This window comes from Sinocyclocheilus rhinocerous, unplaced genomic scaffold (genome assembly GCF_001515625.1).
Source record: "Sinocyclocheilus rhinocerous isolate Xijiao unplaced genomic scaffold, SAMN03320098_v1.1 scaffold1458, whole genome shotgun sequence".
Taxonomy (NCBI): domain Eukaryota; kingdom Metazoa; phylum Chordata; class Actinopteri; order Cypriniformes; family Cyprinidae; genus Sinocyclocheilus; species Sinocyclocheilus rhinocerous.
The window spans coordinates 247,710-265,405 of NW_015633180.1; the positions used below are offsets into that span (position 1 = coordinate 247,710).

Consider the following 17,696-nt stretch of genomic DNA (forward strand, 5'->3'; position numbering starts at 1 on the left):
AATGTGACTTAAAATATACTACAACTTCAGGTTATTTAATAATCTACTTTGAAAGTATACTTTCAATGCATTGTTACAATGATCATTTTCAGCACACAGTTAAAAATATTCATAAAATATATTTAAGTAAAGTGCAAATAAATATACTTATAAAAAATAAACAGAACTTTCAATTCAAGTATATTTTTGTAAATATATTTTTTAGAAAATCTACTAAATTACAATTGTTTTAAAGTGTGTTAAAAGTTGTATTGTGAAAAAAGGGAAAAGCATGATGTTAATATACTTTTTATATATTTAAAGATAGTACATTCTTTGTTAGTATATTTGCAATGTACTATTAAAACAGGGAATATATTACAAATACAATAATGTATACTTTTTTTCACAAGGGTAGGCCTTCTGGATATCTTCAAACATTACTTCAATATTTCAGGCTTTGTTTTATGTTTTAAGTGTCACTCTCAGCTCTCAGGCTGAAATTTTGTAGACAACATATAGACAATTTGGTAGTAAAATGTTTAAATGGCCAGTGCTCATATCCTTCCTAAATTCTCCTGTTATTATAATTTGAGTAAATGTATGAGCCGAAAATCTGTTCATAATGACTTTACTGGTTAGATGTTTGGTAGAATATGTTTATGTGATCTTATGAAGAATATATACTATACCATTAAAAACTTTTGGGTCAGTAATATTTACAGTAAAACATTTTTTTATTTATAGAAATTAATAGTTTTATTTAGCAAGGATGCATTAAATTGATCAAATTACTGTATAGACATTTATAATATTACAAAGGATTTGTAGTTCCAAATCAGCATATTAGAATGATTTCTGAAGGATCATATGACACTGAAGACTGGAGTAATGGCTGCTAAAAATTAATCTTTGCCATCACAGCAATAAATTACATTTATTTTTATTACATTTTTACAAAAAAATAATAATACATTTAAAAATGTAATTTCACTGTATTATTGTTGTTTTCAGTGTATTTTTTGACCAAATAAATGCGTCTTTGATGGGCATTACAGACTTAAAAAAAAAAACATGAGAAATTAACTTTTTTTTTTGTTTTTTTTTTTGAATAGCCTCTAATAATGGAACAAGTTTCATGTTTGAAACTTTCTTTATGGGTTTCTATTCCCAAATGGTGCTTATTGTTATTGCATATATACAGTATGGTTATTTGTTCTTGACATGATTGCAAACATAGTGAATCACGTATGGTTTTCCATGTTTGTTCAGACTTGTGCTGCAACAATTTTGGGGTATTTTTTATTTGTTATGCTGAATTCTTTATGAAGAAGACATGATCACCTTGAAACTTATGTTTCCTGCTGTTCCTACCCTGTCATAATGATGTGATGTGCAAGTATTGATCAGTCACTGATACATATTCCTATGCTCTCTTTTTCCATATAGCTGATCAAGCTGGAAACAGTGGTGAAGACATACAGTTGACCACCACCATCACACATGTGGATGGACCTACAGAGATCTACAAAATGACCGGCAAAGAAGCTCAAGAGTAACCATCACCTTTATTCAGGGTCCAACAAAAGTCTCAAAAGTTCATACAATACGCTTTTGTGTGTCCTTTGTGTTCCCTGTCATTTCAAACACAGCCTCACAAATATTAAGCCCCTTTTCACTTATTGGCTTTCCATTCCACTAAGGTTCAGTCTAAAACATCTGCTTGTGCTGAGTGGTAGAAAAATGGAGTTGCACACCATCTTGTGGGTGCTGGGAGAAATTATGATGTGTATCTCGCACTGTGGATAGGCAAAGGCACTGGTGTTTGCAAGGACCAATACAAATACTTCAAAAATTGGGAGGAAAGGGAATCAAGGTCATTTCTTTTAATTATGCAGCAATTGTTTCTTGTTTGTGTATTCTGTAGCTGAGATCATTGTTTTCCCCTTTGATTTTTGTAATTACAAAACAAGGAAGAAAAACTCTGTCAGCATACTGTATAGTTACGCATGTGTTTTTTTTTTCTTCTGTTGATCCTTCCTCATAGGACTTCCTTAAACACTCCCTACCAAAAGTAAACACACCCATGGAACCCATAACGTGAATGACCGCGTTCAAATCAAGGTCCCCCAGAACAAGATGTGGATGTCAAGTGACATATAGATAGATTCAGGTCCTTGTGTTCTGAATGGCAAACACTGTTTATTATGTTACAATGTAGAGATATATTTTTTATAATGTGCTTGTTTTCGTCTGTATGAAAGCATTAGTCGCGGTATTGTAGCACTGCATTGTAAAAAAAAAAAACTTTTTGAGATTTTTGATTGTATCACATGGAAATGTAGGGTTTTTATGCTAATTTAAATAATAATAAAAAAAACACATTTTAGATTTGTTTGGATAAAGGGACTTTGCTTAATAAAACACTGGTGAACAGAATTGAACGATGTCTCAGAACTACACTTGATGATGATGATTGGAAGACTAAATACAATCACTGTCATTTTAAACCTCACTTTACTTTAGATATCAGTTTTAGCTTGTTTGTTTTTGTTGTAATTGAGGCACAAAGTCAAAATGTTTCCTTGGTTATGAAAATAGGCATAATTTACGGGTGGGAAATGTCCCCATCACTTTTTGCCAGGGTCGATATTGTCCCCATCACTTTTTTTAAACATCTCGTGGCACGGATGTACCTAATGCAGATGAAACTATCTATTCATTCCAGTTGAATCACAAAACAAAATGCACACAAACGTGTCCCTGCTTTTGATATACGGTCACTGATGAACATCTTTGATAGATTGTTTAGGAATACGACTGTTTATTGCGTATGTATGTATTTAATCACTAACATGAAGAATCTTGGGCTTAATAATACATTTTTATTATAGTACATGTAAGAATGAAACTATGAATGAAGCTAAATGAGTTCTATGTCGATACATTAACCCACACCCATACGCACTCACTCCTGTCCCCCCCACTTTTTAAAACAAAGTTACACCACTGGTTATGAATTATTGTTATTTATGTTATTGTTCAAAACAAACTATTGAACAACAAAATTACTCACAGAAAAAAAAAACTAAAATTGAAATAAAAATATGTATTTAGAAATAATTAAAAAACCAATCACAAATAAAATTACTAAAATTGAAACAAATTAACATGAAAATATCAAAATAAAAGCTCATTCAAAATAGTTACAACAAAAAAAAACTATTTTAAAAAGTATAGGAAAATGTTGGTTTAGAGATCACAATTAAATAGCATATACCCTAAAATGCACCATTTCAGTGCTTAGTATGCTGCCATCATCTTCCTGCTGCCCATCTCTGCAACACAGCAGCCTTTCAGTTGATCTCAGCCTCAACAATCCCCTGCTGTTTTCTTCAAACAGGTGCAGACTAGTGCTCCACTGATGTAATAAGACAGACAAACATATACACATCTACCATACAGTAATGGCTATTTGTTGAGCACAATTGGGTCAGCTATTCAAGATTGTACACTATAGGGCACGAGGTGATTTTTTTTCAGCTTGAGAGGTGGCCATGACCTTTGAATTCTAGGGTGTTAACAATTTATTTAATAGTAGACCGACCTAATCCATGTTTATAGGTATTCACTTTTAGTGCAACCTCAAGCTTTTCCTATTTTCTCAAAAAATGCCATTCAATATGTATGCTTTCATAAAGTGTCAAATATTTATCAAATGCAGTGATAATTTTTTACTGTGCATGGTGTTGCTATCTACTAATAAGGCTTACTTAAAAATGAGGGTAGCCTACTTATCTTAAAATCCCAGACAATTTCTTTAAGCCTTTATTTGTGTAACTGAGTTAACATCATGTTTGAAACAGAAAATATAATAACACTAAATGGGTAAAATATTGAGTGAGGACCATCGGGATTACGACTGACTTTAAATAATTTTGTCACTGTCTTGACAAAAATAAAAAAACCTTATAAAAGAAATATATTTGAGGACATCTACAATCCCAGGACAAGTGGACTGATGAAGAATTTTGCTATTTTTTAAAGTAATGGCAGAATCAATGGAACACATAAATCTCATACTTTTGACTGTCAGTGTCGTAATGTAAAGAGACAACTATTATCACAACGACAAATTCCTGACAGTACTAAAATAACATGGTCAATAAAATAACATTCCTTGCTATTTTGTCAAGGCAAAGGGAATGATTGTTCCCAGAATCACAGAAAGAGGGCACCCGAATTGAGGATAATTCGGAGGAAAAGAGGCGGAAAACAATAAGCGGTGTCTCTCTCTAGTTGTTTTTTTTTATATCTGAAAACTGGAACATACAGAAAATATCCATACAACACGTAAAAATACAATAAACATATACCAGAAATCCTTTTAAGTATTTCTCAGCTTCTGTGAGACTGCCTCAGATCAAACTACAAGTAGAGACAAGACTGAATGATTGAATTTCCTTCTGTAGTTATTGATAACTATGAGATGTGCTGCACATTAAATATGGGCTTGGGCTATGACACGTAGAGTCCAGACTTGCCTTGTATATAATGTTTTAAACCCATAGTTTTGCCCCTCTGAAGGGGTTTGCATGCATGACTACACTGTTAATGATCTGCACTCATTAGTTTGCATGTGAGCCCATTGAGGAGCCTTTCATTTCTCTTTCATCAAACTCTGTACAAGGGCCGTCCTCCCAAGTATTTGTTTTATGAGCAAGAAAATATCCATACAACACGTAATATCAACAACAATATCAGTAACTATAAATAAATAATAATAAAAAAACTAAATAATAATAAGAAGGCCGTTATATTGCATACAATTAATCACACAAAGAGTCCAAAAGCAGATCAAATTCTAACAGTCCTTATAGCTTTATTATTAGAAGATGCAGAGACGTCTCTCTCCACAGTTCGAAGGCTTCGAAAGGTCGACGGTGACGTCATGTCGTGCGCCGACTGTGATTGGTCAGCGTAGGTGGAAGTGTTACGAACGGTGTCATTCACAAAGTAACAAGAATACATTACAATAGTGATAAAGAATGCAATTAATTTAAAATAGTATTTAGATCATTTTCCAGACAATTTTACACACGGACCTTTTGAAGTTCACGTAAAACCAATTCTGGGGCGTAGTTTCCGTTTCTTCTCTGATTCATCAGGAGATCACACTTCTGAGATTGTTTTAAAGGTAAGAGTGTTCTGTCGACGGCGAATGAGTTTTACGGTTTTAATTTATTTTCTATTTCACAAATAACACAAGATGTGGCAGCTCTACTGCTTCTTTTTGTGGCCTAGGTATATTTTTATGTCGAAAAGAGAAAGTTGTCGCCTTGTAATCCTGTATAGTTTATATCAAGTTGTGAAGCGGATAACAAACTTTCACGATTCAACAGGTTAGTCAGTATGAAATATTAAACTGTAAATCAGTAGGTGGCCTTAAATCTAACTCATAAACTACAAAGTTAAAGTTAAAGAGAATGCCTATCATCCACCCTTTGGTATGCGAGGGAAATTCCTGTACTTCTGAATCATTGTTATTAGTAGGCCAAAATGACTCTGGCAGGGTTGTTTTAAGATGAAAATACAATAAACATATACCAGAAATCCTTTTAAGTATTTCTCAGCTTCCGTGAGACTGCCTCAGATCAAACTACAAGTAGAGACGAGACTGAATGATTGAATTTCTTTCTGTAGTTATTGATACCTATGAGATGTGCTGCACATTAAATATGGGCTTGGGCTATGACACGTAGAGTCCAGACTTGCCTTGTATATAATGTTTTAAACCCCTAGTTTTGCCCCTCTGAAGGGGTTTGCATGCATGACTACACTGTTAATGATCCACACTCATTAGTTTGCATGTGAGCCCATTGAGGAGCCCTTCATTTCTCTTTCATCAAACTCTGTACAAGGGCCGTCCTCCCAAGTATTTGTTTTATGAGCAACAAAACAATCTGATGTTATCGGTGTGGTAGCCACATCCATGTTGTCTTCATGGGTAGGAGAGTGTCTTGAATCTAGTCTGATCTCCTTTGAAAGCTGACACATGGCCCTGCGAATGTCCGTGATCTACCATACATACAAGTACTTCAGTTTAAATATTAGACATATTAGATTTCTGTTTAAATGAATACTTTACCCAAAAGCAGATTAATTTTTCCTCCCTACCATGTTGTCTGTGTCTATCAAGCTCCAAAATGGACAAAAAGAGGGGAAACATATTATATATTCCAATATATATTATATACATACATATATTCCAATTCTTTTAGAGCCATAGAATGTGTTTGTGATGAACAGATCAAAGTTTAATTCACTGTCAAATGTTAATTCAAATTTTTCACTGTAGTTTTCCAGTCAAAAATAGCTCATTTTGATGCAATGTGCCATTGACATCCAACTTGAAAGCACCAAGCGTCTTTGGTTCTCATGTTTCTGGTGACCACACATTATTGATGTCAAATCTTATGTATGTAAAAATCAGAGCTTGGTAGTAACTGATTACATGTAATCTGGATTACGTAATCAGATTCCAAAAATTAAGTACTTGTAATTAGATTAAATTACATTTTAAAATACTCTGAATCAGACTACAGTTACTTTTTTATTACATGATTACATATTATTCACACAATAGCAATAAATTATTCATAATTTATTGATTCTCCCTAACTCCTCTTTTCCATCTTTTAAATGTTCTTTTCAAAAATAGCCTACCGTTTACATGCATTCAGAAAGTCTTCCAGTTTTGTGGACATTCGCACAAAGACCACTCATTAGTCAGGTGGCTGTAATTACACAGAAAACTGAGAGGCCACACAGCGTTTGACCACTGGATTTACAAAAATCATTTCAGTTTTCTCAGTATTTCAACATTGCTTCAACTACTGATGAACACATTAATTTTTATTTGAATTATCATTCATTGTGTTATTTAATTATGCATTACTATGTCTTTGGAAGACTTTTGTCTTTCAAACACATTAACATGCACAAATTCACATTATTCTTTATTTATTTACCCTACATGTAATGCAGGGATTTACAAACTTTTTTGTCAGCCAAACAACTTTCAACTAATATATGTACTTGATGTACCCCTGAGATTTTAAGGCAATAAGTAAATAATTAAGTAAACAGCAGTTAAACAAATAAAATATTTCATTTTTTTAGTAAGTGTTTTATTTTGATGGATGTTATTTTAAAATGATTTATTTTACTTAACATTTTTATGATTTAATTAATTATTAGTTTTTCATTAAACTCTCGAACCCCCTGCAGTTCCTTTATGAACCCCAGTTTGGGAAACGTTGTAATGTTTAATGCACTTTATGTTGTTAATAACAACAAATGGAATATATTTTCTTTTTCTTTGCATTTTTATATCAATATGGTACAAGATTATCCTATTTAAATCAATGTGATAAGCGAGCTAGGTCAAAAGTAATCTAAAAGTAATCAAAAGAATTCGGATTATATTACCTAAAATGTGTAATGTAATGGATTACATTACTAACTACAATTTTTGTCATGTAATTTGGAATCAGTAACGGACTACAATTTGTAAGTAATCTACCCAGCTCTGGTAAAAATATACTAGATCATAATCAGCATTCTCATCATGGATTCTCTCAGGAATTCTCTTTTGGTAATTGCGCAGACCTGAAATCAAAAAACACTATTGTACAAATATATTGGAAATTCCTATATTAATCTGTGGGGAATCAGCCTTCTGAATTGGGCAGCAAATTCACATCATGAATTGATTAAACATTTCTATTTGATTCAAACTTGATGGACATGGTCACCATGAATGGTTGTTGTATAGAAAAGAGTGAAGTTGTTATTTCATGTCAACTTTAATAATAGAGCAACATGAGTAAATAATTTTCATTTTGAGTGAATTCTTGAGAATAAAAAAAATTACAGACACACAAACTCAATACTTCCCTTTGAGATAGTGGTGGCTTTTAGCATTGCAGTAACCACAGAACTGTTCAAATTTGTCCTCTGTTATATGTGTCCTATGTATACATATATATTGACTAATGCCAGCTGTTTGTGCGACATGTTGTACCATACACCTTTTGTATCATTGCACATGAATCATCAGCATTGGGTTGAATTCTGGCAATACAATTAATTTACACTATATGCAAGACCCAACTAGTCAAAGTTTTCTTTTTTTTTCTTTTAGACATCCAAAATGACAAAAACAAAAGTGTACTGCTCCCCCAAACCCACCAGCTCTCAAACATTTGGCTGCAATATGACATAGTAGACTCAAAACCTGCAAACATTGGTGTTTTCCTCTTACTCAAGGAAATGTAAATGTACTGCTTACTCTGAAAACTATGTGCAGTTTCACCTTAGTTTAGTTTTCTTCTATTTAGTTTTTGGTTATGATGTACAGTGTATTCACTGTTACTACTGTATAGACTATAAGACTTTAATAAAATAAAAAGGTTGGCTGGCCTCACAGGTCACTGTAACATTTAGCCAATGTTCGTAATTGTTGCAATTGTTCATACCCTTTGTCAGTTTGATTGTGAAACTAAGTGTTGCACCATTTTGGTTTCCTCAGAAGCCACATTACGATTTGTATTATCGCACCATCATATATATGTCACCACCACTCTCACTTAAAGCTAGATACACTGGCAAAGCACTTAAAAAACTAAAATACAAATAAACACTAATTCAAAATATTGATTATATATATATATATATATATATATATATATATATATATATATATATATATATATATATATGTATAATACTAACACTAGCCCATTCACAGGCAATGTGAGTTTGAATAACTCATAAACTGCCTTCTCACTCCTGTGATTTCACAGAAAAATGTCTTTGGCAAGATCAGCCACGTGCAGTCATTTTCATCCTCTGATACCATTAGAAACCGATTTAAAGAGCTGCCGAGAGCATGACTTCAGAACTGCACAAATGAAAAGACTGTACTTTAGAAGATTAAAGATATGTAATAATAGAATTACAAGATCATGTGTCATTTTAGTCAATTGTTTCCTAGTTCTCATGTCAAATGTTATCCAAGCATCTAACATTATTTCTTCATGTTTCTCTTTGGTTTTCCTTGGCCTGCTGTTAATCATTTTAGTTATACATGTTACTGCAGTAAATATGATATACAGTGCATATGATGGATGAAATGATGGCCATGATGTTTTTGAGAATTTGTGGACTCCACCTTATGTCTGCCAGCCATTCACCTCTGTCCCAATCTGATGAATGGATTTATTGTATCACCCTTGTCAAAATCGTCATGCGCTTCCACTGTTAGGCGTTCATGTCGGCCTCAAATACCATCCATAACAGTTCGAATCAGTCTGTGAATAAGGAGCTGATAATAAAATCTGTAGAATGTGCATGAAAGATCTTTTTAGTATAAAGCTGTAGTATTTTTTCAGTTGTACTTTTATCATGAATTTTGAGCAAGGCTTATTCCATGCCTCGTTGATAACAACTGTGGCCTGTAGTGTGACATGCTGTACTTCATCTAAAACTATTTTATTTATATTATTTATTGTTATTTTGTAAGTTGTTTTGTTAGTATTATAGTATTGTTATATTATTATTAAGTAGTAGCAGTAATTTATTCTCCATTATATTAGTTAGTAGTAGTAATTTATTTTCCATTATATTTATATATTTTTTGTATTTGTATTTATATATTTGTATTTAATGTTATATAATTGTATTAAATAATAATAATTATTATTATTAGTAGTAGTAGTATTAGTATTGATTATTAAGTAATTATTTTAACAGTAATTATTAGTTATTAATTATTTATTATTAAATAATTAATATATAATATATAATATTTATTAATTATTTGTACTGTTAACACTGAAAATTTCAGATTATGTGTCAGCTACAGCTAAGATCAAACTCAAAATGCTAGGATGCCATCTACTGGTGGTAATATATATCTGGTAGTGATTTTTATGTTGTAATGCTGGCCTGTGACCACAAAGATGTTGTTTTGGCAGCTAAATCCCTGCACTACCATTTATTTCCAAAAGATGGGGTACATGACTCACACTTGATTCTGTGCTCTTAATTTTGTGGATGAAATCCAATGAGACCATAGTTGAAAAAAAAAAGTTCCTGCCTTTTGACACAATTTTCCATTGTAAAGTTTGGTAGGGGTCAGACCCATGGTGAGACACAAAATAAACATCCATTAACACTGACAGATGGTCAGAATGATACGTCCCCTTTTTAGCTTGACCAAGACCAGTTGGACAAAGTTTACATTTCCTTGCTGTCTGACATCAACATTAAGAGTGATTAATGCTGAGTAACTCTGAAATACGCTATCTGTTCATTAACTACTGTTAGATACTAATCCAAATTCACCTTAGAAGTCTTTTTTCACTAATCAATAGGGCATGACATTACCATAAATGGAAGTCAACACAACATTATGGTTTTGTTACTCTATAACCTTGTCCCATCTTTTTTGATGTGCTGCTTTATTTGGTAGTGACATCATTTATCTTTATATAGTAGCATAAAAATGTTGTCACTGCTTTTATTACATTTAAAGAATTTAACGGCAGATTACAGCAATTATATATTTCCCAATTGTTTGTGGGAGTACTAAGAAGGTGCTGACATTGAGGCATGTCTTTCCTGTCTGGGAATCATAAAGAACTTAATGATTCCGGTTCCGATTCCTCTTTATGATTCTGGTTCCTTAATGGTTCCATTAATTAGTACTTTTTTAAGAAATGCAATTCCAATGAGCTTTCAATAATAAGTAAATGTAAAATTTTGCAAGGGTGTAAATTTTTTTATTTTTATTTGCAAGGGTGTTTTTAAAATAACTTTTGTGTTTGTGTGTGTCATAGGACAATCTGGAATCTGATCTGAAAAATCAAAATACTGAGAAAATCGCCTTTAAATTTGTCCAAATTAAGTTCTTAGCAATGCATATTACTAATCAAAAATTAAGTTTTAATATATTCACAGTAGGAAATTTACAAAATATCTTCATGGAACATGATCTTTACTTAATATCCTAATGATTTTTGGCATAAAAGAAAAATCAATCATTTTGACCCATACAATGTATTTTTTACTATCGCTACAAATATACCCCAGCGACTTAAGACTGGTTTTGTGGTCCAGGGTCACACATATATATATATATATATATACACACACAGACACGCACTTACAAAGAATATATTAATGCTTATTCTGCATGACCATATTTTAGAACCCTTAATCCTAATAATACCTATACTTAACTACCTTACTAACTATTAATAAGCAGCAAATTACGAGTTTATTGAGGCAAAAGTCAGTTAATATTTGGTTAATAATGAGAAATGGACCTTAAAATAAAGTGTGACCAAATTGTCCTTAATTCAACATTGAACAACTTTATTCATGCAAAATAAAGTTCTTAATATTTTCATTTATATTTATACCATCTTTCTTACATGTGTAACATGTATCTTACAAATGTTAACTATACTATATGAACAACCACTTACTACAATGATTTCTCAAAGCTGTAAGATGTATGTGTTTGATTCACTAAAAAGAAACAACTCAGTCATTTATTTGCTAATCAGGCAATGTTGAACCCAATGCACTGTATGTTTTGATTCACTAAAAAGATTTGGAATCAACCTGCACTGGCTGTGCTGTAGGTTTTAGATTCACTAAAGACAAGGGAGTGTTTAAAAATGGTTTTAGGTTATCAACACATTTTTTTGCCACAATCTTTTAGTATTTAAATGTATGCATTTACCAGATGCTTTTTTTTTCTAAAACAACATGCAATGCATTCAAAGTTAATATTTTGCCAGTATGCGTTTCCTCCAGGAATCAAACACACAGCTACCTATTCTTATTTGGACAACTTCTTTAGGAATAGGAATTTGCCAAAATTACCTTCCTGTTGGGAAGGTAGTGAAAGCATGGGTTATCCCTGAGAGTAAAGATGGGCAAGATTCAAGGAAATTACTCCCATGATGCAACTGAATGAATGGAAGTTATTGATCAAGCGAGGTGTCAACTGCTGTAAACTGAGAAAGTCTCCATTGCAATGGGCAGCCTCAGGTGGTTAAAACACTGTGTGATGAGGAAACAAAGCTCTGTGAGAGTCCAAGGGGACGTTCATTGTCAGGGGGAATAAGCAGGGATTATGAGAAGTTTGGGAAGCTTCTGGGGGACTTGTGAAGGGAGTTTTGTGAGAGAGGTTCTGTGTGGGAGAAGCTCATTCTCAGGGTGGCCGTAGGGCCCCAAAGTGTTTTGTCCCGCTGTTCTTCTTTAAGGAGAATGAAGTGTGCAGGTGGCATGAGGCTATACAAGTGCTCTCTATGTTCAGACAACCATCTCACTTTCTCTTCTATCTTTCTGAGCCCAATAGCCCCAACTGGACTTAATGTTAGAAATGAAGCACGTCTTAATTTTAGATACAAAGTCATTTGATCAACCAGGAACAAGAATGAAAAGAGAGCCTGTTATTCACAATAGTGTTTTTTTTCTTCCTGGGAGTGCCATGGTTTTTTTAAATGTTGGACAGACACATTTGAGACAAAGGTCTCAAAGTGTTTTTTTTCTCCCATATTTGGTAACCCTGTTCTCTGTGATCTCAATAGTGCACAATACTCCTCCACAGAGCTGCATATTAAACATTAAATATGTCCTGTTTTACCAATTGTGTCATGTCATGTACAATGGCAAGAAACATCTTTCTATTGAATTGTACTCGTAGGCTATATGCAAAAACAATCATACAATGTGAACAAGTGTCTGATTCATGAATGAATGACTCTTATGAGTTGGTTCTTTTTAGTGAACAAACAGTGCATCCAGTGAAGTCTAATTCCTGAACGAATGTCTCTTCTGAGTCAGTCTGAATCCTTCTGGAGCGGTTACTGAATCAACATCTGACTTACACACAATCTGAAAGACTTTTATTTTGATGAAGACATTGAAAATAAAAACATATATTTCCGGAAGTGTTTAGGGGAACTCCTCTAATTCAGTGGTTAAAAGACGTTGTGGGGCTTTTTGCCCATTATACCTCTAGCAAACTGCAAGATAACTTTTATTGGTAATTGAACATAAAATATATAAACCAATGTTCTCTATGGGTTTTCCAAAGGAAAGCCTGCTATGTGCCGTTGGTTGTTTTCTTGTCATGCTTGTCATTCTTGTCAGTACTTTTTTTCCCCATTCACTGTGTGTAAAGGTGCTTTCTCTGAAGTCTCTTTCTTTGTGTTTTTCTCCTCCCCCAGTCACATGCTCTATGTAAATTTGTCCTTGACTTACTGTACTCATCTGTAACTAAAGTGTGTTATGGGTCACTTACTTTCTCTCTCTTTCGGGCACAAAATTGTAGTGAACTTGTGACACAACGGTAGCAAGTCTGACATTAGATCAGAAGATTTCACGTTCAATCACATTGAGGTCAATTTTTTAATTGATTTATTTATTTATTTTTAATAAATTCCAAAGAAACAAGGCACAGGTGCCTGACATTACCTTTTCCAAGTACTCTGTTTTGCCGGTCAGGTCAAGTTCATTGTGGACTAAACTGTGCATCTGGAACAGTTTGTGTCATGATGTTCTGAGCTTTTGCCTTGTTCAGAATAACTTCCAGGAAATGCTTATGATTTTGTGACTACGAGCCGCTCTCTTACGGTGTTATGTGCCTGCTGTGACTCCTCTTCAGCCAGTCAGTGCACAAATTTGATTGTGTTATATGGTTATATATGTTTAGAAATAGGGCTGCACGATAAATCGCATGCGATATTTAACGCGCATCTTATCAGTAAAGCCGGTTCTGTAATCAGCGGTAAATCTCCATCACCTGCGTGCTTTCACATTGAGCAGCATTAACTAAACAGAGCACGTTGTTCACTGACGAGCTGCGCAAAAAATCGCGCGAATATGAACGTGGTTTTGCCCAACTCGTCAGTGAACAACGGCTCTGTGTAGTTAATGCTGCTCCATGTAAAAGCACGCAGGTGATGGAGATTTACCGCTGATTAAAGAACCGGCTTTACTGATAAGATGCGCGTTAAATATCGCATGCGATTTATCGTGCAGCCCTATTTAGAAATAATGAAAACTGCGCAGTTTTGGAAATGCATCTGCATCAGCCAGTGTGTTCTTTCTGCAAGATCACTGCTTTACTAGTGCTAAGCTTGTTGGTTAATGAGGCAAGCATCACTATTAGTATAGCTTATACTTTTAATTTTCACAGGCGAATGTAATTTATAATTCCATGAAATCTGGAATTTTGTGTGAGGGCAAAATATATCCCCCCGCAGATTTTACATCAGGTTTAGTGGATCCTGTAAATTTTAGCCCACAAAGTTTCACAGTAATCTCACTTATGTGGCAATGCCCTTGCAACTTTGTTTTGCAATTGCAGCTTTATTTCAAGTAATTGCTAATTTATATATCCAAAAATTGCAACTTAATACCTCACTTGGGTCCCTAAAAAACACTCAGAACACCTTTTCAACCACATAGCAACATGCTAAAAAGCACCTAGAACACCTTAGAAACTGCATAGCAACACTTTAGTATTATGAGTTTTGCACATACAAACACCACTCAGATTTCCATAAAATGTAAACATCTAGTTGTAGTCTATAGTATTTCTGGGAGTGGAATTTGTAATATGTTTACTTCGCAATGTTTTTTGTGTTGAATTTATTTTCAACACAATTTAATTTATTTATTTAGTCCACTTATTAGGGACGCAGAACAATACTGTTTATGAGATCCTGTCACAAAGTGGTTTTTCCCCGTATTATAAATGGCTCTATGTCCAAACCTGACACAATCTCATGTAGGCTTTATTCCATTAGTGAAAACCCTCAATGCAGTCGAGCCGGTTGCCCAATATATCATATGGGTGTTATCATGTGCTGATGAGTTCATGGAAAGGATCTTTGATCCCATGATGACAAATCGGTTCATGTGACATTCAGAAACTCAGGAGGACTAATGTCTGGAATTCTTTCCAGTTTGTGAATGGAGGCTGGATTGACAGGGTTTCTTTTAAACCAAAGCATGCATTGTTTGTTTTATAAGATTAATTCGAGACATACAGATTTTTATTTCTAATTTATTATCATCGGATTGCTGTACAAAGGTGAATGTTAGTGTGCTCATTGCTGTAGGTTCACGTATACTTCTGTGAATATGAATGGTTTATGCAAATACATACAAAACATATCTTGCACATCAGACTGTTTTGGCCTCAGTTTGTTTCTCATTTCAAGTTTTAGCTTGTTTCGTTTGTTCCTAAGCTGCTTTATCTTGCACAGCATATTGATGTTCCTCTTCATTCCCATGTGTTCTCTTGTTCTCAATCTTCATGAAAATATTTGACATTTCATACACAACCCTGTCCTGTAAACTACGCAGCTCAGCCATCTGTAGAGTCACAAGAACACTGTTGTGGCTAGAGCTTTACTCATTAATGGTGCTAGATGTGATTGGAACAAACCCTAACCCAAAATATTAAACTTTGGTGTGTAAGTCATCCAGCACAATAATGCTTCATATAATAATAATGCTTCAGATGTGCAGAAAATCCCTTGTGCTTACACTAAAGGAGAGACCAGAGAAGGACTCCAGACTGTGATTAAAATGATCTCCAATGCAACAGTAATTTAAGCCAATCCTGTATAAATTCAATTGGTGGTCGTTGAGAAAAATGTGTGTGCATTCACATGTAGTTTTGTCAGATACCATCTTATGAGGTAGCGTTAATTATGTCTTTAGAGTGTGCTCCATTTGTTTCTGCATGCTACATTGAAAACAGCACAAGCCGTGATGTCGAATTTGTGAACGAATTACACTTATGAACCTGTTTCTTTCACAAGCCAGTTTTAAACTCGCTCAAAATTTGAATCATAATCACTGTCAACAAATCCGTTCAAAGCAGAAGTGTAAAGAGTACCTGAAACCATACTTGAGTAAAAGTACAGATACCTTACAGTAAAAATTACTCCATTACAAGTTACAAGTCACCAATTCCAAAACAACTTGAGTAAAAGTCTTAGAGTATCTGATTTTAACAATACTTAAGTATTTTACTTATACAATATAGGCTCAAAAATGCACTAGTCAAAGAGACATGCCAGTGAAAACCAAGGAAGAGTTGATATGTGAAGGGAACAATCATGTTAATTTGTAAAACCAAAATAAAACTCCTCACCTCAAAATTGCAAAAAACAATATCCTTCAAAAACGTATCTTCAATATAATGGATGAATAAAATCATGTTAAATAAAATTAAAAAGTCAAAGCCTTCTTGCACTGGATGTGCTGGTTTCAGCCTCATTGCCGGCTGCAATAATGTCCTCATCTCATATATAAAACATCTGTGATTCACAACTACTTGCTAAGGAACTCATGTTCACATAAAGTAGCCTTGTTGACAAAGGCAAAATGCACAAGATATAGTACTTTCTGTGCCCTGTAGTTGGCGATATCACTTCTTTTGTTGCAGAAATAAACTGCTGCAGAAAAAGTTAGGTGCCATGCAAAATGTGTAATTGCAACACTCATTACAAATAGTGGAGTAAAGAGTTAAGATACTTATTAAAAAATGTAGTGAAGTAGAGAGTAAAAGTTGCTAATATCTTTGATACTCAGAAAAACTACAGAGTATCCAAAAAGATACTCAAGTACAGTAATTAATTACATTTACTCAAATGCTTTACACCTTCAAAGCTGTTACTGAGTTGACAACTGACTTCTTAACTGAACCGTGTATGTTTTTTTCCAGTTATGTCTGAATTTAAATGAACTGGGAACTCTTTCTTGTAATTGAAGATGCATATTCACATCAGAGATTCCATTCAAACGTATTTCACAAAAACTATAATTGGTTATTGTTTAACAAAGTGAGGCCCAATTGTAATGTTAATGAATCAGTTGTAAGGCAAACTTGTGTGGGCGTAAACTGGCACTTGGATGACCTTTTGGAACCATTATGAACACAATTTCACTTTTATTTTTTTTTTCAAACGGGCATAAATATTCTTAAAAAACAAAAGTGAGACGTCTGTAATTTGTTCACTTAAAAAAAATAATTTGGCTATTAAATGTTTAATTTTAGGAGCTATTGACTGTCAATTAATTTTTGTTAGAACTGAATCCTGGAATTAGGGCTGCACGACAAATCGAAATGGAATCGAGATCGCGATTTGACAGAAGCTGCGATTGTCATGCGTATCTTTCAGTGAAGCACGGTTCTGTGATCAGCAGTAAATCTCCATCCAAAGGCCAGAGGGCGCTCTCGCGCTGAAACTCCAAATACGCCTCGCAGAAGAAACCCAGAAAATAAAAAACAGAAGATTCAACTGCTTTCATTGATTCAACATGACTAATAAACACACGACTACGGCAATATACGGTTTATCTGAGTTCTTATTATTATAATTTTCATTAAAATAAAGTATATTTATAATGCAATGCCTTTATCACTGCTTAAATACTATGAAATATGTTGCGTGCCTTATTCTGTGTAAGAAGCCACATCATCTCACAGAAGGATGTATTTCAAACACTCGACTGACATTATGAAGTGAGTTTGGAGAAAAAATATGTTATTAAATGTGGTATTTTCACATGCTTTCAGATGGAGCAGCATTTACTTCACAGAGCTGTAGTTCACT

The 17,696-nt window shown here is 33.8% G+C and overlaps 1 protein-coding gene across 2 annotated transcripts in view; it reads left to right on the plus strand.

Annotated features, from left to right (window-relative positions):
- Positions 1–2,418, plus strand: part of wls (Wnt ligand secretion mediator) — a 38,556-nt gene extending 36,138 nt beyond the window's left edge. Inside the window, exon 12 of one of the 2 annotated variants that reach the window (XM_016556550.1) lies at positions 1,429–2,418. In XM_016556550.1, coding sequence (XP_016412036.1) covers positions 1,429–1,538 — 110 coding nt within the window. In that variant the 3' untranslated portion in view covers positions 1,539–2,418. The remainder of the gene's footprint in view (positions 1–1,428) is intronic. The other variant, XM_016556552.1, reaches the window with a different exon arrangement.
- Positions 2,419–17,696: the final 15,278 nt, after the last annotated feature.